Here is a 26,131-nt window from a genome sequence, read left to right as displayed (position 1 = left end):
CCTGCCTCACCCTCCTGAGTAGCTGAGATTACAGGTGAACGCCACCATGCCCAACTAATTTTTGTATTTTCAGTAGAGACAAGGTTTCACCATGTTGGTCAGGCTGGTCTTGAACTCCTGACCTCAGGTGATCCGCCTGCCTCAGCCTCCCAAAGTGCTGGGATTACAGGCGTGAGCCACCACCCCCGACCCTCATTTCTTTTGATATGAATTTAAAAATGTATGCTTTAGTATTCACACATGTCCGATGCAACGTATTTAACCAGTCATCTCCAGAAACGTTGTTCCAATTTAGACGTTCACCAAATTGGCCTGAGTGCTTTTTTCTTCCAATGCATTACGCACTTATAATTTAGAACAAGTGACCAAAACGCTTAAGAGCCCATCACGCAAATTGTTATCTGCTGGAAATCTACCTTAGGCTGTGGACGCTGGCGGCCGAAATCTGATCCGGGGTTGCCAAGACAACCTCAGAGCCCAGGGCGCTGCCAAGAGCCCTGCCGAGTGCAGCTCGAGCGCCGACGTCGCCAATGTGACGCACAGTGATGACGCAGCACGCAAGTTCGTCAGAATGGTCCTCCGGGGGCTACGTCGCTGCGTCCCTGACTTCCAGGCGCTTTCCTCTTGGAAGTGGCGACTGCTGCGGGGCTGAGCGCTGGTCTCACGCGGCTCGGCAGCCAGGTTGGCGGCGCGATGAGGCGCAGCAAGGCCGACGTGGAGCGGTACATCGCCTCGGTGCAGGGCTCCGCCCCGTCGCCTAGAACGGTGAGTGGCTCTCGAAGAGACCGACGGCCTCGACCTGGCCGGGCGGCGGCCTGGCGCGGCTCAGGCGTCATGGCTCCCGACGGGCGCTACTCCCTGGCGCGCTCTGTTGAGGCGCCGGCCGGCTAGCGCAGTCCTGTGGGCGGCGTGGCGCTTGCAAGCGCAGGGAGAGTCCTTGGGGGACCGCGGTGGACGGGAGACCGTTGGCGCCGGCGCTTCCTCTTTCTCCCGGCTTGTTCCCGACGGTGCTGGCTCCCGACGGTGCTGGCTCCCCACGGTGCTGGCTCCCGACGGTGCAGGCTCCCGACGGTGCAGGCTCCCGACGGTGCTGGCTCCCGACGGTGCTGGCTCCCGACGGTGCAGGCTCCCGACGGTGCAGGCTCCCGACGGTGCTGGCTCTCGACGGTGCTGGCTCCCGACGGTGCTCGCTCCCGACGATGCTCGCTCGTGGGCCCGCCCTGGCCCAGGCTTTCTGGCCGATGGCGCGCCGCGTAGTACCGGCGCGGCCTAGTTCTCGGGGGCTTGGGCACCCGGGTGCTATATCGGCGGGTTTCTTCCCATCTCCTGGACATTTACTTTATATGCTGCGGCGGAGGTCGTACCTCTTTGGCCTGGAGGAACCCAGTGGGGACTGACGCAGCTCCCGGGTGAGCTTTGGCGGCTGTGCTTTTGCCCTTAAAAATATTCTTCGTCTGTAATCCGAGCACTTTGTGAGGCCGAGAGACCAGCCTGATCAATATGGTGAAAATCCGTCTGTATTAAAAATACAAAAATGAGCCGGGCGTGGTGGCAGGCACCTGTAGTCCCACCTACTCGGTAGGCTGAGACAGGAGAATTTCTTGAACCATGGAGGCAGAGGTTGTGGTGAGCAGAGATTGCGCCACTGCACTCCAGCCTGTGTGACAGAGCAAGACTACGTCTCCAAAAAAAAAAAAAAGGAAAAAAAATAATTCTTTCTCTAGTTTTTCTTTTTCCAGATGGCTTCTGTTTAGTTTTTCTATGTTCTGTTAAGTTGGTTTCTTATTCTGCAGCTGATTCCTACTTCTCAAAGGCTACTTGACAGCTCTTATTTTTATTTTTATTTTTTTAGAATAGGGTCTTGCTGTGTTGCCCAGGCTGGCATCAAATTTTTAGGCATAAATGATCCTCCTACCTCTGTTTCCTGAGTACTTAGGACTACAGGCAGGCACCTTTGACAGCTGTTAGTTGTTTTTTCTGCCCTTTACATCTATATACTTCTGAGTAACACACATATATACTTTTGTTATTCTTAATTCCCTTTCTCCCGTTTTAGACATTTTCTTTTCTTTTTTTTTTTTTGAGACGGAGTCTCGCTTTATCCCGCAGGCTGGAGTGCAGTGGCGCGATCTCGGCTCACTGCAAACTCTCCCTCCCGGGTTCACGCCATTCTCCTGTCCCAGCCTGTAGCTGGGATTACAGGCACCCGCCATTATGCCTGGCTAATTTTTGTATTTTTGTGGAGACGGGGTTTCACCATGTTAGCCAGGCTGGTCTCAAATTCCTGACCTCAGGTGATCCGCCCACTTCGGCCTCCCACAGTGCTGGGCTTACAGGCATGAACCACTGCACCCAGCTCTATTTTTTGTTTTGTGATAGGAAATTATAAAACATGGAATTATGCATTTGTCAGGCTTTAAAAAAAACTTTTAAGTGAATGAAAATGGCGTATTTGAACTTAAACTTAGGACAGGTTTTTACTGCTTTTGAAAAAATGTTGGAAAATATTTCTGTATGAAAAGTAAAACAACTTTTAATTTTTTTTTAGATGTCAATGAACGGATTCTATTTTGCAAAGCTGTATTATGAAGCTAAAGAATATGATCTTGCTAAAAAGTAAGTACAAACTGTAACATGTATTCGTTTTTTAAAAATCAATGCCTTTTCTCATTTTCTTCTTTGAAATAGGTAAAAATATGTTCTTAGTAGTTCTTCCTAAGTGTATTCTGGAATAAGGGATTTATCACTCAGACTGATGCTAAGGACCAGCCTAGATTCCATTGAGATTGAAACGGTAATTAGTGTTTTCTGCATGCTGCTGCTTGTTTATACCAAGGGCAAGAAATTGTTTGGCTTAAAACACTTTTTCTAAAAATTGTCTTCTGTTGGAGTAAAAGAGGACCATGCCTATATCTTAATTTGTTTTTGGTTAAATATCTGATACCTTAATCAGATGAAAAATAGCAATGAATAAAAAATTAAACTGTAAGTGTAAGGCGGGAGAATAGCTTGTATAAAAGATCTTTAATTGACACAGTATGTGATGCTCTAAGGCTCTATCCTAGGGGTAAGAAGCTTGGTGATTCTGATTTCCTGACTTGGAGTGGATTAAAGCAGGAAATTAAGAGGGAGGCAGGCTTTTTTTTTTTTTTTTTAAGGCAGTATCTGTCTCTCTTGCTCAGGCTGGAGTGCAGCAGCTGACTCCATCTTTGCTCACTGTAACCTCTGCCTTCTGGGCTCAAGAGATCTTCCCACCTCAGCGCCCCAAGTAGCTGGGGATACAGATGCGCACCACCACACCTGGCTAAGGTTTGCATTTTTTGGTAGAGACAGGTGTCACTATGTTGCCCAGGCTAGTCTTGAACTTCTGAGCACAGCAGTCTGCCTGCCTCGGCCTCCCATAGTGTTGGGACTACAGGTGTGTGTTACTGCTTCTGCTGGGAGGCAGGCTTTTAAAGGCATCCAAAGGAAGATGGAAATGCTGGTAAGAAAGGAAAATGGTGGTACATAAATTATGTAACTAGCAGCACTGTGACTGTTAACTCTTGTACCTTTTTACTGTGAGACTTTAATCCCTTAGTTTAGGTCTGGCCTAATTTCTCTGATTGTAATACTGTCAAGGAACCTAGAGGATATTTACTTATTTTAGTTGTTACTTGATTTGAGAAATGGAAATTTCCTGTATTTGGTACTGTAATTAGTAATTTTTCTTCTGTTCGATTTTAGCTGGATATAGTACTGTTAGAAATTACTTTCTTGCTTAAAGGGTAAATGTATTTCCCTTTGTTTGGGAAATTGTTGCTGTTTAGTATTTTGCATTATGACAACTTTAAAAATGTTTACTATAATCACTTCTAATTTATTTGCAAAACTGTTAGTGCTTTATTAAAATGTGATCAGGAAGAAAAAGCAATTTATATGTTCATTTCTTATGTGTGGATAACACTGGAGAAAAATTTGGTAAATGTGACATTTAATGGTAAAATGAGTATGTGGTCAACTCTATGTACGTGTTTTTAAATATTACCCATTTCTTTCTATGAATACTTTTGAGTTATCGCATAAATATTGGTAGTTTTGAGTAACAATATAAACAAGTTTAGTGGTTGCTTTGGTTTAAGATGTATTCTTCGGTTAGCATTTAAAAGTACAGTTGTAAGTTTAATTTACTTTTGTATTACTTTTAAAAAACAGATACATATGTACTTACATTAATGTGCAAGAGAGGGATCCCAAAGCTCATAGATTTCTGGGTCTTCTTTATGAATTGGAAGAAAACACAGACAAAGCCGTTGGATGTTACAGGGTAAGTTATAGGATCCAAATATAGCCTTTGCATAGCCAAACACATGATGCCCAGAGAAATTTATATAAGTAAGTCAAATATATTTTATGAATATCATAAAACAGGCATTGGTATCGTAGTACAATTACGTGACACAGCTTGGAACAGCTATAGAATTGTTTAACACCTATAAATTGTAAGTCTAACACGGTCAGAAATGGTGTTCTTTTGTGTTTTTTGCATTCAGATGACACAAATATAATTTTTATTTGATTCATTTCCAGAAAATTCCAAGACACTTTTATTTTAACACCTTTGAAGTAACATGTTTTCTCTAGAAGTAGAATTTTTTAAGGGTTGGAGTGATCATTTTTTAACCTTTATATATAAGTATATATACTCCTACATACATACATACAATTTATTTACTAATCTTTAATTTCTTTTCTGATATTAGCGTTCAGTGGAATTAAACCCAACACAAAAAGATCTTGTGTTGAAGATTGCAGAATTGCTTTGTAAAAATGATGTTACTGATGGAAGAGCAAAATACTGGGTTGAAAGAGCAGCTAAACTTTTCCCAGGAAGTCCTGCAGTTTATAAACTAAAGGTAAACAAACAAAACATAAAGGGAGAAAAGACATAACCATTTCTAATATTTGGAGTTTAAATTACTTTTCAATAGCAAACCTTAAGCCCAGGTGTTTGTGTTTCCTTTAAAATTTTTCTTTTAAAAAGTGTATTAAAACCTTTCTGAGCATCTACTGTCTTATTAGGCATAGTTATACTTTATAAGTGACATCTCATTTACCCTTCTGAAATAATTAATATTTTAGGGATTTTACAGTTTAGTAGCTGTAAACTAAGTAGAGCTAAGATTTACATTAAGTTCTGTCTGGTATCCAATTTTTGCTTCTTTAAGTGAAAATTACCTACAGGATGACAATTTAGGGATATTTTAAAGGAGAGTTTTCTAATAACTATTGTCTGAAAGTAGAAGGGATTGTATTTTGAGATAGTAAGGTTTTCAAGCAAAAGATAAAAGGTGGTTTCTCTAGTATATAAGACGTAATTACTAAAAATGGTAGGAAGTTCTTGCTAGTGTGTTGACTGGTCCTGATATTCTTTATAGAGTAAAATATAGTTTACTAAGTAACTGTTCTGGAGAAAATCTACACAAATATGTTTGGCAAACATTTAAAATGTATATTGTAATGTTTTATATATTAATGTATACTTTATTGTGTATGTACAATATTAAATTATAAATGTATATTTGCCTTTAGCCTCCTCCTACCCCCATTATATATGTTTCTGATAGAAATGTAAAAAATTTTAATTTTGAAATAATTATAGATTTTTTTGCACAGGAAGTTGCAAAGATTGTACAGAAAGATCCTATATGCTACTTCATTTTTCCCCAGTGCTTATACAGGTTGAGCATTTAAAATCCGAAATCCTAAATGCTCCAAAATCTGAAATTTTTTGAGCACTGACATGGTGCTCAAAGGAAATGCTCATTAGAAAATTTTGGATTTCAGATTTTCAGATTTGAGATGCTCTACCTGCTAAGTATCCTGCAAATATTCCAAAGTCTGAAAAAATTCAAAATCTGAAATACTTCTGGTCTCAAGCATTTTGGATAAGGGATACTCAACCTGTTTAACCCGACCAAAGCACAATATGAAAATCAGGAATTTTGACATTGGTACAATGTGTATGTATAGTTTTCTTTCATTTTATCACGTGTAGATTCATACCACCACTGCCGTCAAGATACAGAACTACTCTATTACCACAGAGATCTTCCTCATGCTGCCCCTTTTGTAGTCATGCTACTTACTTCTCTTCACTATGCCTGACCTCTGGCAACCATTAATCTGTTCTCCATCTTTATACTTTGGTGATTTCAAAATGTTATGTAAATGTCATCATGAAGTGTGTGACTTTTTTTTTTCTTTTTTCATTTTTTTTGAGACAGAGTCTTGCTCTGTTGCCCAGGTTGGAGTTCACTGGCGCAATCTCAGCTCACTGCCACCTCCACCTCCCAGGTTCAAGCGATTCTCCTGCCTCAGCCTTCCGGGTAGCTGGGACTACAGGCACATGTTACCATGTCCCACTTATTTTTGTATTTTTAGTAGAAACAGGGTTTCACCATGTTGGCCTGGCTGGTCTTGAACTCCTGACCTCACGTGATCTGCCCACCCCAGCCTCCCAAAGTGCTAGGATTACAGGCGTGAGCCACCGCGCCCGGCCAAGCATGTGACCTTTTGAGGTTGGCTTGTTCAGTCAGCATAATACCATTTGTGATCCATATAAGTTTTGTATATCCATAGTTGGTTCCTTTACTTCTGAGTAGTATTTCATGGTCCACAATTTAACCATCCACTATTTTTTTTTTTTTTTGAGACAGTCTTGCTCTGTCGCCCATGCTGGAGTGCAGTGGTGCTATCTCGGCTCACTGCAACTTCTGCCTCCCGGGTTCTCAGGTGATCCACCCACTTCGGCCTCCCAAAGTGCTGGGATTACGGGTGTGAGCCACTGTGCCCAGCCTTAACCATTCACTTTTGAGGGGCATTTTGGTTATTTCTAGGTTTTGGCTATTGTTCATCTGCTATGAACAGTCATGTACAGATTTTTGAAGCTGAAAAAGCATTGAAAATGCTTCCAAAGATAAAAATTACTGATAAGTTTTTCTCCCCAGTAATAAGCAGCTGGATTTTAAATATTAGTCTAAAACGTGAGGTCTAATTGTGCAGATTTCTTTACTCTCTTAGGAGTTATGCCTCAAACGTAATTCCCATATTGGGCGTGGCAATCCAGTTAATCTGGTGTCGGTAGTGTTAAAGAACATATGTAATGATAGGGGGATTCTTTTCTTGCAGTATAACAAGTTAGATACTTTGAAGCATTCTTTAAAGATTTTCTTTAATAACTTGAAGGCACTGTTACACCTTTCCTGTATCAGATTTTTTTTTTTTTTTTTTTGGAATTGAAATCCATGAGATTTATAACTGTCATGCAGAGTAATTCCATTTCTCCTAACATTTAAGGCTTGCTAAGGTAAACAGTTTCTGACGTTTGTTTAATGAATGAGAGTATTACTGTTGAGAAGGCTTTTTCTCTCAAGTATGAGATAGAACTTTTTAAAAGCACTCATAGTGGTTTTTAAAAAAATTTTTAACATAGAGTCAAAGACTAGGGCTTTTGCAATAGGGAGAGGCCAGGGTATCATCCGTCTCATCCAGAAGAGGAGAAATTGATAAAGGAGAGAGGGGAATGAAATACAGAGTACTAATGGGCGGCTTGGTCTTGAGAGTTGGGGAAAGACGAATTTAAGTAGGTAAGGTAAAATGGAATTTATGTGTGATAGCATCAAGTTTCTCAGTGAAGGATGAATCTAGGTTATAGGTTGAAAGTGAGGGTCAAAGGAAGGTATGGGGAAGCTGAGGAAATAGGAGGAGGTATGAAGTGTCAGGGAGTGGAGAAAGTGAGTCTGTTAGTACTAAAATGATATTTTGTTTTAGGCAGCACCAGTTTGATGGTTGAGATAATGAAAATGAAATCAGTTAGCTTGGGGTTATGATTTCCCAAATCTAAGCACACAGAAACCAGTTGGGAGGGTTCTTCTGAGGAAAAGAGGGAATTAGTTGAAGGAATCTGTAAGCAAACAGTAATTATGGATATAAGGGATTATAGCATTTTTTGCCTGACAGAAGAAAGTGTGTGTATTTATATGTGTTTACAGGTGTTTAAAACTTGATGATGTTATTGTCTTGAAGGGAACTTGTCATGTGGTGGAGAAGTATATTTCTGAAAGTAAGGGTATGTAGGCCCTCAGTGAGGTGGAAGAATAAGAAGGGTGGTATGGTGGTTTCGGTGGTATGACCAAAATACAGATTTTGAAGACTTGTGTCAGTGGCAAGTGGATGTTTGAGGTTGGAGTGGAGGATAACATCACTGGAGATGAGGTGATTAAGGAACTGAGTAGTCAGCCTGGGCCACATGGCAAGACCCCATCTCTACAGAACGTTAAAAAAAAATTAGCCGGGCATGGTGGTGCATGCCTGTGCTCCTAGCTTCTTGAGAGGCTGATGGAAGAGCATCGCAAATGAGAAGTGAGTGGCCACAAACCCTACTTCCTCTCCTTGTATGTAAGTTCAGAGAGAAAAAGCCATCATGGTAGTGGGGGTTATCCTGAGATGATACTGTCTTCATTTAAGGTCAGGAGGTGATGACAGTACTTTGAGATGATGATGAAGGTAACAGAACAGTGGGAGGAGAGGGGATGCAGGATTGAGTCAGATTTAAGGAGATACAGAGCAAGCAGTTTGAAGATAAAGACCTTGTTGCTGAGGATTGACTGGGGAGGTCTAGGCTTCTGGTGGTGACTCAGTTGGACAGGGATGTGTGGCAATAGTCGTGGTAGTCTCTGAAGAGAGTGTGAGCTACTGCAGTAATCACAGATGCTTTTCTTCACATACAGTTCTTGAGGCTTAGTTTCTGGGTTGTAAGCAACTCTCAGAAGGGACGAATAAGGTATATAGGATGGTGTTTTTGGTGGCATCATCGTAAAACTAGACATAGTGGAATGGTGCTCTTTGGGAGCATGACTTGTTTAAAATTGCACAAGTGTTAATCTAATAATTTTTCTTTTTCCCCTCTAAATAGGAACAGCTTCTAGATTGTGAAGGTGAAGATGGATGGAATAAACTTTTTGACTTGATTCAGTCAGAACTTTATGTAAGACCTGATGATGTCCATGTGAATATCCGGCTAGTGGAGTTGTATCGCTCAAATAAAAGATTGAAGGATGCTGTGGCCCACTGCCATGAGGCAGGGAGGAACACAGCTTTGCGTTCAAGTTTAGAATGGAATTCGTGTGTTGTACAGACCCTTAAGGTAGATAAAAGCTATTGGGTCTTTACATTTCTATGTAGGCAATTAGCATACATCTTTTTGTACTAAAGCAGCAGTGCCCTGCTGGACTTAAATTTCTTTTATTTATGTAGAACAGTTATAAAATGAAATTTTTACCAGGGGATCAGTTAAATTTATAATGGGAAGATTGGGGAGATAACTATGATAAGTGTATATATTTTTGGTGTTTTCATTTTAAGGTTGATGTAAAAATCAATATAGTTTTACAAACGTGGTTGGAGTGAGAAAAGGAATTTGTAGGCATAAAATGGTTAATTTCTTAACATTTGATTAAGTTTTGTAACTTACTGTTAATTCCACAAAATAGGAATATCTGGAGTCTTTACAGTGTTTGGAGTCTGATAAAAGTGACTGGCGAGCAACCAATACAGACTTACTGCTGGCCTATGCTAATCTTATGCTTCTTACGCTTTCCACTAGAGACGTGCAGGAAAGTAGAGAATTACTGGAAAGGTACGTTGACTTTGAGGAGAATGTTTTAGTATAAATTGCAGTTTTTCTTTTTGCAGTAAGTTCATTGCTGTAAACTTCTTTACTGAATCATTATTTCTATAATGTACCTAAGAGTTATAGTTAATACAGTGAACCACTAGGAGGCAATCTTATTTTTCTTCTTTTATGGGGAAGTTCTAATTGGTTTTATGTGACTTTCCTTTTTAGAGAACTCTTATAGTTCAAGCTTGATTAAAATTAGCGTTATGGTTAAATACTCAGTTTTGTCATGGTCAAGCTTAAAATGAATGTTCTAACTGCATTTCATATTTTATTTTTTATAATAGTATAATCTTGAGTGAAAATTAAAGTTCATCTGTCATCAGATGGCTAGGTTCACATGTACTAGTATAAGCACTTAGCATCACTAGTATTTCAGAGAATACTGTTTTAGCTAAGAAACAAAAGAACTCAACTATGTGATTTACCTTTTTTCCTAAATTTTGATTTTGAAAACCAGTGTCTCCATTTTGAAAATAAATTCCATTGAACAAAAACATCACTTGGATTTGTATAAAGATGTTAGTTTAGAGCAGGGGTTGATTAGAGCTTGTGGGCCAAATATGGCCCCTGCCTAATTTTGTTAATATTTATTGGAATACAGCATGCCTCTGTTTATGTATTGTCTGTGGCTGCTTACATACTACAAGGTTGGAGTTGAGTGGTTGCAGCAGAGATTGTATGCCTGTAAAGCCAGATTAGTATTCTCCTCCTTTTTGTAGAAAAAGTTTACTGATTGCTAGTTTAGGCTGTCCATTTGTTTGGAAGTTAATTTATTTCCCCATCTGGTATAAGGAAAGAAGTTCATTTCACTGAGTGCAGGGAGTAGGTAATTTTCTTGAAAAAGTACATAGTGTCCTAAATTGGTAGGGTAAGAGCAGTATCTAAAAGAACTAACATAACTTTAAGATTATTTTAGAAAACATGTAGGATGTTTTATTTTGTATTCTTTGTATACTCAAATTTTTTGGTCCCAATTTACATTTTTCTTAAGGACTTCAAAGATCTTTGTATGTGGGTTCCTTTTTTTCTTTCTTTCTTTTTTTTTTTTTGAGATGGAGTCTTGCTCTGTCACCAGGCTGGAGTGCAGTGGCACGACCTTGGCTCACTGTAACCTCCGCCTCCTGGGTTCAGGCAATTCTCCTGCCTCAGCCTCCCGAGTAGCTGGGACCACAGGTGCACACCACCACGCCCAGCTAATTTTTGTATGTTTAGTAGAGACGGAGTTCAGGATGGTCTCAATCTCTTTTTTTTTTTTTGAGACTGAGTCTTGCTCTCACCAGGCTGGCATGCAGTGGCGCAGTCTCAGCTCACTGCAACCTCTGCCTCCTGGGTTCAAGTGATTCTTTTGTCTCTGTCTCCTGAATAGGTGGGACTACAGGTGCCCACCGCCACACCTGTCTAATTTTTTTTTTTTTTTTTTTGAGACAGAGTCTCGCTCTGTCACCCAGGCTGGAGTACAGTGGCGCAATCTCGGCTCACTGCAAGCTCTGCCTCCCAGGTTCATGCCATTCTTCTGCCTCAGCCTCCTGAGTAGCTGGGACTACAGGCGCCCACCACCACGATCGGCTAATTTTTTTGTATTTTTAGTAGAGACGGAGTTTCACCGTGTTAGCCAGGATGATCTCGATCTCCTGACCTCATGATCTGCCCTCCTTGGCCTCCCAAAGTGTTGGGATTACAGGCATGAGCCACCATGCCCAGCCCACACCTGGCTAATTTTTGTATTTTTAGTAGGAACAGGGTTTCATCATGTTGGCCAGGATGGTCTCGATCTTTTTTTTTTTTTTTTTTTTTTTTTTGAGACGGAGTCTCGCTCTGTCGCCCAGGCTGGAGTGCAGTGGCGCCATCTTGGCTCACTGCAAGCTCTGTCTCCAGGGTTCACGCCATTCTCCTGCCTCAGCCTCTCAAGTAGCTGGGCCTACAGGTGCCCGCCACTACACCCAGCTAATTTTTTGTATTTTTAGTAGAGATGGGGTTTCACCTTGTTAGCCAGGATGGTCTTGATCTCCTGACCTTGTGATCCACCCGCCTTGGCCTCCCAAAGCGCTGGGATTACAGGCATGAGCCACCGCGCCCAGCTGGTCTCGATCTCTTGACCTCTTGATCCGCCTACCTTGGCCTCCCAAAGTACTGGGAGGTCTCAATCTCTTGACCTCGTGATCCGCCTTCCTTGGCCTTCCAAAGTGCTGGGATTGCAGATCTGAGTCACTGCACCTGGCCGTATGTGGGTTATTTCTATCAGTGTTTATTACATTAGAAATTAAAAGAAATAAAAAATATGTAATCCATTAAAAATGTAATAAGCCCTATTGTGTGTTAATAATAATAGCTTTTTTTTTTTTTTTTTTGAGACAGAGTTTTGCTCTTGTTGCCCAGGCTAGAGTGCAACAGTGTGATCTCGGATCACTGCAACCTCTGCTTCGCAGGTTCAAGCGATTCTCCTGCCTCAGCCTCCCAAGTAGCTGGAATTACAGGTGCCCACCTCCACGCCTGGCTAATTTTTTGTATTTTTAGTAGAGATGGGGTTTCACCATGTTGGCTAGGCTGGTCTTGAACTCCTGACCTCAGGTGATCCACCCGCCTCAGCCTCCCAAAGTGCTGGAATTACATGTGTGAGCCACCGCACAGGGCCAATAATAGCATTTTTTATGAAAAATAATTATTTTCCAACAGCAAAAAACTAGTCAGAAAAGTGTCATTGTTTTTGCATTTTTGTAAATCTTTTTAATGTCTCGCTTAGTAGAACATAGCTAGGTTCTCATTTACTTCCTCTTTCAGTCTGTAAAACTATTACATGTCATGAAGCTTCTAGAAAACTCAGCTCAGCGGGGCATGGTGGCTCAGGCCTGTAATCCCAGCACTTTGGGAGGCCGAGGCAGATGGATCACAAAGTCAGGAGATCGAGACCATCCCAGCTAACACCGGTGAAACCTTGTCTCTACTAAAAATACAAAAAATTAGCCGGGCATGTTGGCACGCGCCTATAGTCCCAGCTACTCGGGAGGCTGAGGTAGAAGAATTGCTTGAACCTGGGAGTCAGAGGTTGCAGTAAGCGAAGATTGTGCCACTGCACTCCAACCTTGTGACAGAGCGAGATTCTGTCTCCAAAAACAAAAACAAAAACAAAAAAACTCAGCTCTACATACATGAGAGAATGAGTATGTAAAATATAAATTTTTTTTGGTATGATTGTGAAAGTAATTTTAACTTCATGGATCCCCTGAAGGGGTTTTTGAGCACCCTCAGAGATCTTTAGACCTCACTTGCTCTGGCTGCTTTATTGTAAGCCACTTTAAAATCATGCTTCACGTTTAAGTGTTTCCTTTTGGCTTTTACTTTTCTTCCAAAGTGAGGATTTGGAGAAACATTAGGATTTAGAAGAACTAATTTAGAATATAGATTACAAATAATAGGCCAGGCGTAGTGGCTTATGCCTGTAATCTCAGCACATTGGTAAGCTGAGGCGGGTGGATCATGAGGTGAGGAGTTCGAGACCAGCCTGGCCAACATAGTGAAACCCTGTCTCTACTAAAAATATAAAAAAAGTTTAGCGGGGCATGGTGGCAGGCACCTGTAATCCCAGCTACTCAGGTGGCTGAGTCAGGAGAATCACTTGAACCTAGGAGGTGGAGGTTGCAGTGAGCTTAGATCGTGCCATTGCACTCAAGCCCAGGCGATAGTGAGAGACTCCGTCTCAAAAAAAAAAAAAAAAAGGAAGACAATTTATTTAACGCTGTAATGATCTGTGTAGTAAAGAGAGCAATTACTGTATTGATACTCAAATACCTGTCAGTTATTTACTTCTAATTTGGAAATGGTATGTCTAATTTGAGAAATTACAACTGTTAATTAAATAATGAAATTATATGATCAGGAAGAAGCTACAAAATAGTCTCCCAATTTTCTCCTGGTTTATTTTGAAATGTGCACCTATAATCACTAATCTTATATTTATCTGTGATTGGAGGGCTGGAAATAACTGGGAATAAGACATCATTTGAGAGGTTAAGCATGAAGTATAGGAAGCATGCAGGATAAAAATAAGCATTAGATGATTCATAATTTATAACATGGGGAATAAGAATTATTAGAAGTTGAATGTGGAAGATGAAGCTTGAAATAAAATGTTTATTTTGTTCTGAATTAAATAAACCATGATTATTCACAGTGCAGTAAGTGTGTATTATCTGTTTGATATTTTCATATTACAGTTTTGGTAGTGCTCTTCAGTCTGTGAAATCTTCTTTGGGTGGAAATGATGAACTGTCAGCTACTTTCTTAGAAATGAAAGGACATTTCTACATGCATGCTGGTTCTCTGCTTTTGAAGATGGGTCAGCATAGTAATGTTCAATGGCGAGCTCTTTCTGAGCTGGCTGCATTGTGCTATCTCATAGCATTTCAGGTAAGTCTTCCACTTGTAGGAGCAATTGACATTTCACTGAGTCTTGATGTGTTTTAAATGAAGGTGTGCTCTGGTATGTAATGACAGGATGTGAACAAACCTGTGGAATTAAAGTTAAAATGAAATAGTCAATTTGATACAGTGGAAAATAACTAAGCATACACAGTACTGGTGAGGCTGGTGAAACAGGGATGTTGAGTGCACTCTTGTTGAAAGCCTCCATAGCCATGATTTGTTTGTAGACAGATTTGAAGAGTTTAATCTTTTTACTCTGCGATTTTTGGGAACATGATAAAGATGTAATCTCGTATTATGGGTAAAGCTTGATTCAAAAAGATGTGTTACTTGGACAAAATCCTAATAAGTAGATGTAGGGCAGTGGCTTTATAACCTATGATAGAAGAATATGATTGCAATTTAACATGTTAATTGAAAAACATGTATATAACATTTATGACTGTATTGTGTATATGTAACAGTATATCTATTAATCTTGAAAACATAAAACCTTTTCTTATTTTTTATTTTTTTATTTTTTTTGAGACCAAGTCTCTCTCTGTCGCCAGGCTGGAGTGCAGTGGCGTGATCTCGGCTCACTGCAACCTCCACCTCCTGGGTTCAAGTGATTCTCCTGCCTCAGCCTCCTGAGTAGCTGGGACTACAGGTCCGTGCTACCACGCCCAGCTAATTGTTTGTATTTTTAATAGAGACGGGGTTTCACCATGTTGGCCAGGATGGTTGCAATCTCTTGACCTCGTGATCTACCTGCCTTGGTCTCCCAAAGTGCTGGGATTACAGGCGCGAGCCACTGCGCCTGGCCTTTTTTGAGACGGAGTCTCGCTCTGTCGCCCAGGCTGGAGTGCAGTGGCACGATCTCGGCTCACTGCAGGCTCCGCCTCCCGAGTTCATGCCGTTTTCCTGCCTCAGCCTCCCGAGTAGCTGGGACTACAGGCACCCGCCACCATGCCTGGCTAATTTTTTTTTTGTTCTTTTAGTAGAGACGGAGTTTCACCGTGTTAGCCAGGATGGTCTCAATCTCCTGACCTAGTCATCCACCCGCCTCGGCCTCCCAAAGTGCTGGGATTACAGGCGTGAGCCACCACTCCCGGCCTTTTTTTTTTTTTTTTTTTAATGAGCTTGCATAACTTTTGAAAGGAAAAGAAATAAGCAGTCTTCCAAAAAAGCATTAAACCTGGCTTAGAAAAATGATTGTTAATTTTAGAGAAGGATTTTTTGCTTGGGGAGGGAAAAAAAGGATTCATTACTTTTAGAGAAGGCCCCTCCTTCTAATATAAATCTTTTTTTCTTTTTGAGACGGAGTTTTGCTCTCGTTGCCCAGGCTGGAGTGTAATGGCGCCATCTGGCTCACTGCAACCTCCACCTCCCAGGTTCAAGTGATTGTCCTGCTTCAGTCTCCCAAGTAGCTGGGATAACAGGCACGCGCCACCACCCCCGTCTAATTTTGTATTTTTAGTAGAGACGGGGTTTCTCCATGTTGGTCAGGCTGGTCTCGAACTCCTGACCTCAGGTGATCTGTGCGCCTCGGCCTCTCAAAGTGCTGGGATTACAGGCAGTGAGCCACCATGCCCTGCCTAATATAAATCTTTTTATTTTTATTTGAGACAGAGTCTCACTCTGTCACCAGGCTGGAGTGCAGTGGCGCAATCTCAGCTCACTGCAACCTGTGCCTCCTGGGTTCAAGTGATTCTCCTGCTTCAGCCTATCATGTATCTGGGATTACAGGCACACACCACCATGCCGGGCTAATTTTTTGTATTTTTTAGTAGAGACGGGGTTTCACCATGTTAGCCAGGATGGTCTCGATCTTCTGACCTCGTGATCCACCCGACTCGGCCTCTCAAAGTGCTGGGATTACAGGCATGAGCCACCGAGCCTGGCCTGTAAATCTTTTAAAAGCACCATTGATAGACAGTTCACATGTTAAGTACTAATATTTAAAATGCTCAGTAGAAACTTCTGTGTTCGTAAGGAATGGATTAGTGAAAATTAATGGATTTAGTGAGGTTCACTAGGTAATACAAACATTAAAAGTTTCTTATAGAAATTCTCGAGTAACTGATAGTTCTTATTTTTATTTATTTTATTTTTTTTGAGACGGAGTCTCACTCTGTCGCCCAGGCTGGAGCACGGTGGCACGACCTCGGCTCACTGCAAGCTCCGCCTCCTGGGTTCACACCATTCTTCTACCTCAGCCTCCCGAGTAGCTGGGACTACAGGCACCCACCACCACGCCCGGCTAATTTTTTTGTATTTTCAGTAGAGATGGGGTTTCACCGTGTTAGCCAGGATGGTCTCAATCTCCTGACCTCATGATCCGCCCACCTTGGCCTCTCAAAGTGCTGGCATTACAGGCATGAGCTACCGCGCCCTGCCAATAGTTCTTATTTTTAATGGAAACTTTAAAATTTATCTGTCTGTGTGTCTATTAGAGTCTTGCTGTGTCACCCAGGCTGGAGTGCAGTTGCGTAATCGTAGCTCACTGTAACGCTGAACTGGGCTCGAGCTTCCCAGAGTTCTGGGATTATAGGTGTGAGCTACTGTGCACAGCCTAAAATTTTCTGATATGTAGTTTTGGGAGGCAGAGTCTCACTCTTGTTGCTCTGGCTGGAGTGCAGTGGCACGATCATAGCTCACTGTATCCTCGAACTCCTGGGCTCAAGCGATCCTCTCCTGCTTCAGCCTCAGCTCAGTAGCTGGGACTACAGGTGCCTGCCACCATGCCTGGCTACATTGTTAAATTTTTTGTAAAGACAAGGTCTTGCTATGTTTCCCAGGCTGGTTGGTCTTGAACTCCTGGCTTCAAGTGATCCTTCTGCCTTGCCCTCCCAAAGTGCTGGGATTACAGGTATGAGCCACCACACCTGACTGTGAACTTTTAATAATAAAAAGTTAGTTTCCCTCTTAATCCATTCACTCAGGTCTCCTTTCCTAGATGACAACTACTGTTAGGAGTTTCTTGGGTGTTCAGAAATATTTTTTGCATATGCAAATGTGCAATACATTCTTTCTCTGCTTTTAAAAAATATTGTGCCTCAATGTGGGTGTGCTTTACCTATTGCCAGATGCCTTGCTTTTCTAAATGTTTCTTCATTGTTCCACTTCAGCACAGAGATACCTACCTCAGTCTTTAACTACTACATATTTCTGTAGAATGAATATATAATAGAAACATCTTAGATGCTTGTATTTTATTTTATCAGTTTATTTTAAAGCTCAATGATCAAATGATTATAAGCATAAAATGTAGGTTATGTGCTGGCATTTGGGTATTTAAGAATTGGCTGACTTTTATGGCAAGATTTTCAGACTCTTAATCAGAGGAATACTGTGGTTCTAGTAAGTACATCTGCATTGCAGCTAGGTATTTAACAAAGTATCTTGAAACCTTTTAGTTAAGATGAGGAAATAGCCAGGCGCGGTGGCTCACGCCTATAATCCCAGCACTTTGGGAAGCTGAGGTGGGCGGATCACTTGAGGTCAGCAGTTCGAGACCATCCTGACCAACATGGTCAAACCCGATCTCTACTAAAAATATAAAAATTAGCCACACATGGTGGCGGGTGCCTGTAGTCCCAGCTACTTGAGGGGCCGAGACAGGAGAATTGCTTGAAACCAGGAGGTGGAGGTTGCAGTGAGCCAAGATATTGCCGCTGCAGCACTCCAGCCTGGCGACAGAGCTAGACTCCATCTCAAAAAAAAAAAAAAAGGAAATAGTGAATTGAGATGATTTGATTGAGTGGATTCACAACTAATTAACTGGTCACAAATTCAACTGTTGAATAATTTTGTAAAAGAGGCCGGGTTTATGAATTGAGGTCAGTTTGAAAACAAAAAGAATGATGTCAACATTTTGTTTATTTTGTGTGCTCTTTTCAACATATAGATGACAAACTTTGACATGATGTTTAGAAAACTTGTGAGTAAAAGGATAGCCGATACGAATATTTCTAAAATTCAAAATCAGAAGCTTTTAGGTTCATAAATCATATATTTTGAAAAATGAGCATGTTTGGAAAGAATTATATATACATGGTTTAAAATTCTGGTGGCTCTTAAGAATATGCTATGAAGACTCCTTTCTGTTCCCTAGTTATTTACTTTCTTCACTCCCAAAGAAACTAATGTTATTGCTTTCTTGTGTATTCTTCAGGAAATGTTGTATGCATCTCCAAGTAAACACACATACATCCCCCGTCTTTAAAAGAAGGAGGAAAACATTTGAAGATTGCATTTACTTTATTTCCATTAACTGTATCTTGGAGATATGTCCATGTCAGTATATATAAAGGGCATTCTCATTAGTTTGGATGCTTGCATATTATTCTATTGTGTGGATGTACTGTAGCTTTGGAGTTTTTAAAACCAGGGTCCTAAAACCAGGACATTAGCTTGCTTTTACTTTTTTTTTTTAATGCTACTTCAAGTAATTTAGCAATGATTAACTTGTGCCATGAATTCCTGAAAGAATTGCAGTATCAAAGTATATCTGTGCATTTATAATTTTTAGAGCTGCTGCCAAATATCTAACCCTAAAGAGGTTGTATCAAATTACATTTCCACCACCAATTAAGAAAGTGGTGATAGAATTAAAAGCCGATGCTCTAGTCACCCATATAGTTACTTTTGGCATGTTTCTAGTAAGTGGGCATTGCCTATGACTGGACATTTTCAGTGATGGACATTCATTACTTTTCAAGATAGCCCAGTGCATCTTTAGGTGGTTTGGCTCTTGGTACTTCCTTATATAGAATAAAAATATTCTTCAAGTCTTCTACCTGTTGGTCTTGTTTCTTCTTTTGATGATTGCTTTTATAAAATAATTTTAATATTTGAAGGCAGCTGTCATGTCTTCCCTTCACCATTCTATTGATCATGTTTTTTTGTTTTCACAGGTTATTACATTAGGATCTCTTTAATTTCCTGGTTGTCCCATTTATTCCAGTGCTATCCCATATTATCCATACTCTGAAAATGTGTTATCTACAATGTGGCATTTCCAAGTGTCATTTCACCTGTACTTTTTAAAGTAGGGTGTCATATCTACTCAGATAGGACAACATCTGCTGTTGTCCTATTTATGCAGGGTAGAAAAGTAATGTAATTAAATTTTCCATTTCTCTGAATATAACATGAATGTGCTTTTAGTAGAAACTAATTTCTCAGAACTGCTCCGTGTATGCTTTTTTTTTTTTTTTTTCTTTTTTTTGGAGATAGGGTCTCACTCTGTCTCCCAAGCTGGAGCACAGTGGCATGATCATGGCTCACTGCAGCCTTGATCTCCTGGATTTAAGTGATCCTCCTGCCTCAGCCTCCTGAGTAGCTGGGACCACAGGTGTGTGCCACCACGCCTGGCTAATTAAAAACAACTTTTTTTAGAGATAGGGTCTCACCGTGTTGTTCAGGCTGGTCTTGAACTCTGGGCTCAAGCGATCCCCCCACCTTGGCCTCCCAAAGTGCTGGGATTACAGGTGTGGGCCACCATGTCTGGCTGCTCTTTTTTTTTTTTTTTTTTTTTTTTTGAGATGGAGTCTCACTCTTTCACCCAGGCTGAAGTGCAGTGGCACGGTCTTGGCTCACTACAACCTCTGCCTCCCAGGTTCAAGCTATCCTTGTGCCTCAGCCTCCCAAGTAGCTGGAATTAATAGATGTGTGCCACCACGCCTGGCTCTTCGTTTTTTTAAAATTATTTTTAGTAGAGACTGGGTTTCACCATGTTGGCCAGGCTGATGTCGAACTCCTGACCTCAAGTGATCAGCCCACCTTGGCCTCCCAGAGTGTTGGATTACAGGTGTGAGCCACCACGCCTGTACCTGGCCTGTCTTTCATAGGTTATATAAATTCCTTGGTTCCCAGTTTTTGCAGTCTTTTCCAATTCAGTTTAATTAATGGTTAACTGTTTATTCATTATCAAAAAAAGTACAGTGTAATAGATAAGACCATGTTACTATTAGAAGTATGGGTATCATCAAATTAAGATTTTTGATTCTAAAATTATTAGGTTCCAAGACCAAAGATTAAATTAATAAAAGGTGAAGCTGGACAAAATCTGCTGGGAATGTTGGCCTGTGACCGACTGAGCCAATCAGGTAATAGTAATATTAAACTAATTTGATTTAAAAAGAAAAAGGAATTTCTGTTAAGGCATGTCTTATGATAAAATCTTCATCTGTCCAGGAGATAATTTGTCAAAATTATTTTTTTGCCGTATCAGTTAAGAGCAATAGGTATGGAAGAGATGTGAAGAAATAGCACATTCTTTAAAAAAAATGAATATTTGATATTGTGTGTTCCTAGGTGGAGAGGATTTCTTAACTCTTTCTTTATCTGGCTGCTAGAGCCTCTGTCCTGAATATTTAGTCACTTCCTGAACTAAGTATAATTATTGATTTGCCAACCATTTAACACCAGCTGATTCTAAAAACACTGCTGTGGGGATATAAAGATGAAGAAGATATGGATCTGTCTTAAAGAGCTGAGAGCATAGTGAGGAAGATAGAAGATATATACTTACCTTGTATTAGGCTCTTGGAATTTGTGGATTTTTTCCCCCATTTTTGGCTTGGGATGAATCCTAAAGATCTGTTGCATATTACCTGTGATTTTGCTAAGATACAAACTTTAAGGTAGTTAGGTGGCCATTGAATCAAGCAGTGAACTGAAGAAACATAATGCTTTCTATAAGGAGCAGTTTTGATATAAAGTTGGATGAATTTTGTAAAGAGCACAAGATGTAATATTAAAGTTATTATAAGCTTTGGTATATAGTTAGGCTGTTGGCCAAAGCTCACATTGCTCTTTTATTCCATAGCCCACTTTTTTTGTGGGAGTTAGGCTTTCAATCCTTAAAGTGACTTTCTACTTTTTTCCTTTTCTCTTTTTCTTCTACCCTTGCAGGGCTCTCATAAGTGCCTTTGCATGGTGTCACAGTTAGATAAAAATTGCCTATATTTTTTTTATGTCTTTGATCTGGGCATCCCAAGGGTGCCTCTGTAAGTGTGCTGAGACACAACTGTGTAGTGGTAACCAAACCTAATTGCCCAGCAGAATTAACTCGAAGGAGGGTTTTTAAAAAAAGTTCAATTGAAATATAATTCGTATACCATACGCTTCACCCATTTAAAGTGTACAGTTCAGTGGGTTTTAGTATGTTCATAGAGTATTACCATTGTCACGACAATCAGTTTTAGAAGATTTTCATCACTCCATGAGGAATTCCGTACCTATTAGCAGTTACTCCCCATTTTACTCAAACCTCTCAGCCTTGGCAACCGCTAATCTGTTTCTGTAGGTTTGCCTATTCTGAACATTTCACATAAGTGGAATCATATAGTATGTGGTCTTTTGTGACTGGCTTCTTTCATTTAGCAAGGTTTTCAAGGGTCATCTGCGTTATAGCATGTATCAGTACTTTATCCGAGGACTATGATTTTTTGATTGCTTACTGTAAACCTATGGAATAAAAATCTCTGGCAAAGAGGCCTGGAAATAATTCTTTTTTTTTTTTTTTTTTTTTTTTTTTCCTTAGACAGAGTCTCACTCTGTCGCCCAGGCTGGAGTGCAGTGGTGTGATCTTGGCTCACTGCAAGCTCTGCCTCCCGGGTTCACGCCGTTCTCCTCCCTCAGCCTCCCCAGTAGCTGGGACTACAGGCGCCCGCCACCATGGCTGGCTAATCTTTTTTTTTGTATTTTTAGTAGAGATGGAGTTTCACTGTGTTAGCCAGGATGGTCTCGATCTCCTGACCTCATTATCTGCCCAGCTTGGCCTCCCAAAGTGCTGGGATTACAGGCATGAGCCACCGTGCCCAGCCGGAAATAATTCTTAAAAGCTGTTTAAAGGAGGATTCTGATCAGCCAGATTTAGAAATCAGTGTATCAGATCAGAGAATAAGAGCTTGTCCCTGTTCTCCTATGGCCACTTAAATCCAGACCTTTTCATCTAAAATGCAAATATGTTTGGCATTTTTCATACACATTCCTGTCTTTTTTCCCCCTTCTGCTGTCTTCTGTAGATACTGAGAATATTAAACCTGTACTCTTTTCATTTTCTACATAAGCACCCGTTTTGTTGTCCAGCTGTATTTTTTGGGTTGGAGGGTTAGGTCTGCAATAATCATGTTATTTCCCCTTTGGGTATACAAATGAGACAATGTGAGCAAATACAATCTGTATTTTTAAAGTGATGGAAATAAATTTTTTTTTCAGGGCACATGTTGCTAAACTTAAGTCGTGGCAAGCAAGATTTTTTAAAAGAGGTTGTTGAAACTTTTGCCAACAAAAGCGGGCAGTCTGCATTATATGATGCTCTGTTTTCTAGTCAGTCACCTAAGGATACATCTTTTCTTGGTAGCGATGATATTGGAAACATTGATATACAAGAACCAGAGCTTGAAGATTTGGCTAGATATGATGTTGGTAAGTTATATGTTTCAGAGGAAACGGTCTGTGTCTTAATTCTTATAAATTGCCCATAATCTTATTACCCAGAAATAATGACTTAATATTTTTGTGTATTCCTTTCGTGTGTGGGTTGGGCTGGGGGGAGTTTGAATGTGGTGCTGTGGGGGTGGCATGTAGTTTTTGTTGTTGTTGTTGTTTTTGAGACCAAGTTTTGCTCTTGTCCTCCACGCTGGAGTTCAGTGTTGCAATCTCGGCTCACTGTAACCTCTGCCTCCCGGGTTCAAGTGATTGTGCTGCCTCAGTCTCCCAAGTAGCGGGATTACAAGTGCCCGCCACCACGCCCGGCTAATTTTTTGTATTTTTAGTAGAGACGGGGTTTCATCATGTTGGTCAGGCTGGTCTCAAACTCCTGACCTCAGGTGATCCACCTGCCTTGGCCTCCCAAAGTGCTGGGATTACAGGTGTGAGCCACCGCGTCCAGCCTTGTTGTATTTTGAGACAGGGTCTTGCTGTGTCACCTGGGCTGGAGTGTAGTGGCATGATCGTAGGTCACTGCTACCTTGAACTTCTGGGCTCAAGGGATTCTCTTGCCTCAGCCTCCTGAGTAGCTGGTACCATAGGCACATGCCACTCTGCCCAAATAATTTTGTTTTTTAATTGGTAGAGACAGGGTCTCCCTTTGTTGCCCAGGCTAGTCTCGAACTCCTAGCCCTAAGCCCCCCAAAGTGTTGGGATTGGGCCCGGCACAGTGGCTCATATCTGTAATCCCAGCACTTTGGGAGGCCGAGGCGGGCAGATCACCTGAGATCAGGAGTTCGAGACCATCCTGGCCAACATGGTGAAACCCCGTCTCTACTAAAAATACAAAAATTATCCGGGCGTGGTGGCATGTGCCTGTAGTCCCAGCTACTCGGGAGGCTGAGGCAGGAGAATAGCTTCAACCCGGGAGGTGGAGGTTGCAGTGAGCCAAGATCACACCGCTGCACTACAGCCTGGGCGACAGAGCGAGACTTCATCTCAAAAACAAAAAGTGTTGGAATTATAGGCATGAGCCACTGCATCTGGCCATATTTTTCATCTAAATGGTTGTTTATGTATGATTTATCTTGCTTCCTTCATGAATTCTCTCCCATAGTCTCTGTATTAAAACTATAAATATCACTTTTATTGGCAATATAATCTTTTTTATGAAGTAGTCATAATTTGCTTGCTACTTTCTGTTATTGGGCATCCAAGTTGTTTTCAACTTTTCCACTGTTAATAATCATACTCTGATAAAAACTTCAACAAAAAGTGTCTTCATTGCAAGTTATTTCCATAGAGATACCTAAAAACAGAATTACTGAGACAAAGGACATGAACATCTTTAAGTCTTGCAAATTGCCAAAATGACAGAAAGATTATACCTCTTTATGCTTCCGGAAGCACATAACCTTTTCTTTTCTTGTCTTTTCTTTTCTTTTCTTTTGAGACAGAGTCTCACTCTGTCGCCCAGGCTGGAGCGCAGTGGCGCAATCTCGGCTCACTGCAACTTCCGCCTGCCAGGTTCAAGCAATTGTCTTGCCTCAGCCTCCCAAGTAGCTGGGACTACAGGCACGTGACACCATGCTCGGCTAATTTTTTGTATTTTTAGTAGAGACGGAGTTTCACCATGCTGGCCAGGCTGGTCTCGAACTCCTGACTGTGCATATCCTTTTCAATATTGACTTTCTTATAGAAAAACAGATTTCTTTACTGTACTGATGGATTAATATAGTGATGTTCCATTGCTTTAATGACTTAAAGGAAAACCCATTGTTTTGGGGTTTCTTATTAGGTTAGGTATTCTTTATTTGGTTTTTGTCAGTTGATTTTGGTTTATTGAGTTCTAGTCAGTGTCATTTTTTAAGATGGACTTAAACATTCTTCATCACTACTATTTTTATTAAAATTTCTAGAAATAATCAAGTGAGAATGCATTAATAAGAACATGAGATTTTGCCTAACATAGAATTCTCTCCAGCTTTGATATAGAAAAGCAGTTATATAATTAAGATATATATAATGTGAATTGCTTATGTTGGCAAAACTAATGGCACAAAGAAAAATTTCAAACCCTTAAGCCAATTTTTAAATTTGATTTTAGGTGCTATTCGAGCACATAATGGTAGTCTTCAGCACCTTACTTGGCTTGGCTTACAGTGGAATTCATTGCCTGCTTTACCTGGAATCCGAAAATGGCTAAAACAGCTTTTCCATCATTTGCCCCAGGAAACCTCAAGGCTTGAAACAAATGCACCTGAATCAATATGTATTTTAGACCTTGAAGTAAGCAAAGATTTTAACAAATTAAATATTCTGAATTTTGTTTAATTTTTTTTTACTAACTTAACTTTTCCTTAAATAAAACAGGTATTTCTCCTTGGAGTAGTATATACCAGCCACTTACAATTAAAGGAGAAATGTAATTCTCACCACAGCTCCTATCAGCCGTTATGCCTGCCCCTTCCTGTGTGTAAACAGCTTTGTACAGAAAGACAAAAATCTTGGTGGGATGCGGTTTGTACTCTGATTCACAGAAAAGCAGTGTAAGTAGTAAAACAAAAATATTGCTGTCACTTAGTGCATAGGTTTTACCAGGGATTTAATCCTCATGTGAAGATTTAACTTGTCATGTGACCCATGAACATATATGTATGTAAGCGCTGAACTGTGTATTTAGAAAGCAATTTTAGTAAATTGAACTATTTTTTAGACTTGGAAACGCAGCAAAATTGAGACTTCTAGTTCAGCGTGAAATAAACACTCTAAGAGCCCAGGAAAAACATGGCCTTCAGCCTGCTCTGCTTGTACATTGGGCAAAATGCCTTCAGAAAATGGTGAGTTTTAAAGTATAAGCATTTTTAAAGAACATTACCTTAATTTTTTAGAATCATGAACTTTTCATTGAAAGTTTTTTTGTTCTGAAAACAGCAGCTTGGTCATATTATGACAGATGTGTTTTTTATTGCTGCAAAATAGTTAATGTAGTTAAATATAAGCACTTAGAGGAGCAGTACCTGGCACACAGTGAATGTTACATATTAGCTGAGCTGTTACTGTTATTCCTTAATAATTAAGTCCTGATAATTATTCAGCCTGAAAAATTAAAAAAAAATTAGCACAAGGCTTTGTAGGTAAGACCATTATAGATCTTTCTAAATATTTAAGGTGTGTTTTGTGTCACCATTAGGTGTAGATGGTCAGCCTTTTGAACAAACTGACACTACAGAAGAGGCAGGTTTCAGCTATCTAAAAATGGTAACTGTTAAAAAGTAGTTTGGATTGCTACGTTAGGGTGGTATCATTAGAAGCGTTTAAAAGTTGAGTGTAGAGGCTGGGTGCGGTGGCTCATGCCTGTAATCCCAGCATGTTAGGAGGCCGAGGTGGGCAGATCACAAGGTCAGGAGATCGAGATCATTCCTGGCTAACATGGTGAAACCCCGTCTCTACTAAAAATACAAAAAAAAAAAAAAAAAAAAAAATTAGCCAGGCGTGGTGGCAGGCGCCTGTAGTCCCAGCTACTTGGGAGGCTGAGGCAAGGGAATGGCGTGAACCCAGGAGGCGGAG

General features: G+C 40.6%; 1 protein-coding gene and 2 long non-coding RNA genes across 8 annotated transcripts in view; 2 read left to right on the top strand and 1 right to left on the bottom strand.

Annotated features, from left to right (window-relative positions):
• Positions 1-528, bottom strand: part of LOC112132085 (uncharacterized) — a 30,273-nt gene extending 29,745 nt beyond the window's left edge. For all 5 annotated transcript variants that reach the window (XR_002913906.3, XR_008522083.2, XR_008522084.2 and 2 more), the window contains exon 1: positions 417-528. This is a non-coding gene — a long non-coding RNA (uncharacterized LOC112132085). The remainder of the gene's footprint in view (positions 1-416) is intronic.
• Positions 529-633: 105 nt separating this feature from the next.
• The window catches only part of LOC100453807 (E3 SUMO-protein ligase RanBP2), a 40,699-nt gene continuing 15,201 nt past the window's right edge, over positions 634-26,131 (top strand). For both annotated transcript variants that reach the window (XM_054547239.2, XM_054547243.2), the window contains exons 1-12: positions 634-765; positions 2,549-2,616; positions 4,195-4,306; positions 4,743-4,895; positions 8,957-9,187; positions 9,534-9,679; positions 13,933-14,125; positions 20,145-20,232; positions 22,349-22,558; positions 24,669-24,850; positions 24,935-25,110; positions 25,278-25,401. In XM_054547239.2, coding sequence (XP_054403214.1) covers positions 694-765; positions 2,549-2,616; positions 4,195-4,306; positions 4,743-4,895; positions 8,957-9,187; positions 9,534-9,679; positions 13,933-14,125; positions 20,145-20,232; positions 22,349-22,558; positions 24,669-24,850; positions 24,935-25,110; positions 25,278-25,401 — 1,755 coding nt within the window. In that variant the 5' untranslated portion in view covers positions 634-693. The remainder of the gene's footprint in view (positions 766-2,548; positions 2,617-4,194; positions 4,307-4,742; positions 4,896-8,956; positions 9,188-9,533; positions 9,680-13,932; positions 14,126-20,144; positions 20,233-22,348; positions 22,559-24,668; positions 24,851-24,934; positions 25,111-25,277; positions 25,402-26,131) is intronic.
• Positions 14,132-17,857, top strand: LOC129057509 (uncharacterized). The gene is made up of 2 exons (XR_008522090.1): positions 14,132-14,789; positions 15,121-17,857. It is a non-coding gene; the product is annotated as an uncharacterized LOC129057509 (long non-coding RNA).

This window comes from Pongo abelii, chromosome 12, assembly GCF_028885655.2.
Source record: "Pongo abelii isolate AG06213 chromosome 12, NHGRI_mPonAbe1-v2.0_pri, whole genome shotgun sequence".
Classification (NCBI taxonomy): domain Eukaryota; kingdom Metazoa; phylum Chordata; class Mammalia; order Primates; family Hominidae; genus Pongo; species Pongo abelii.
Note: the sequence above shows the minus strand (reverse complement) of the source record. Positions and strands in the feature narration are given on the sequence as shown.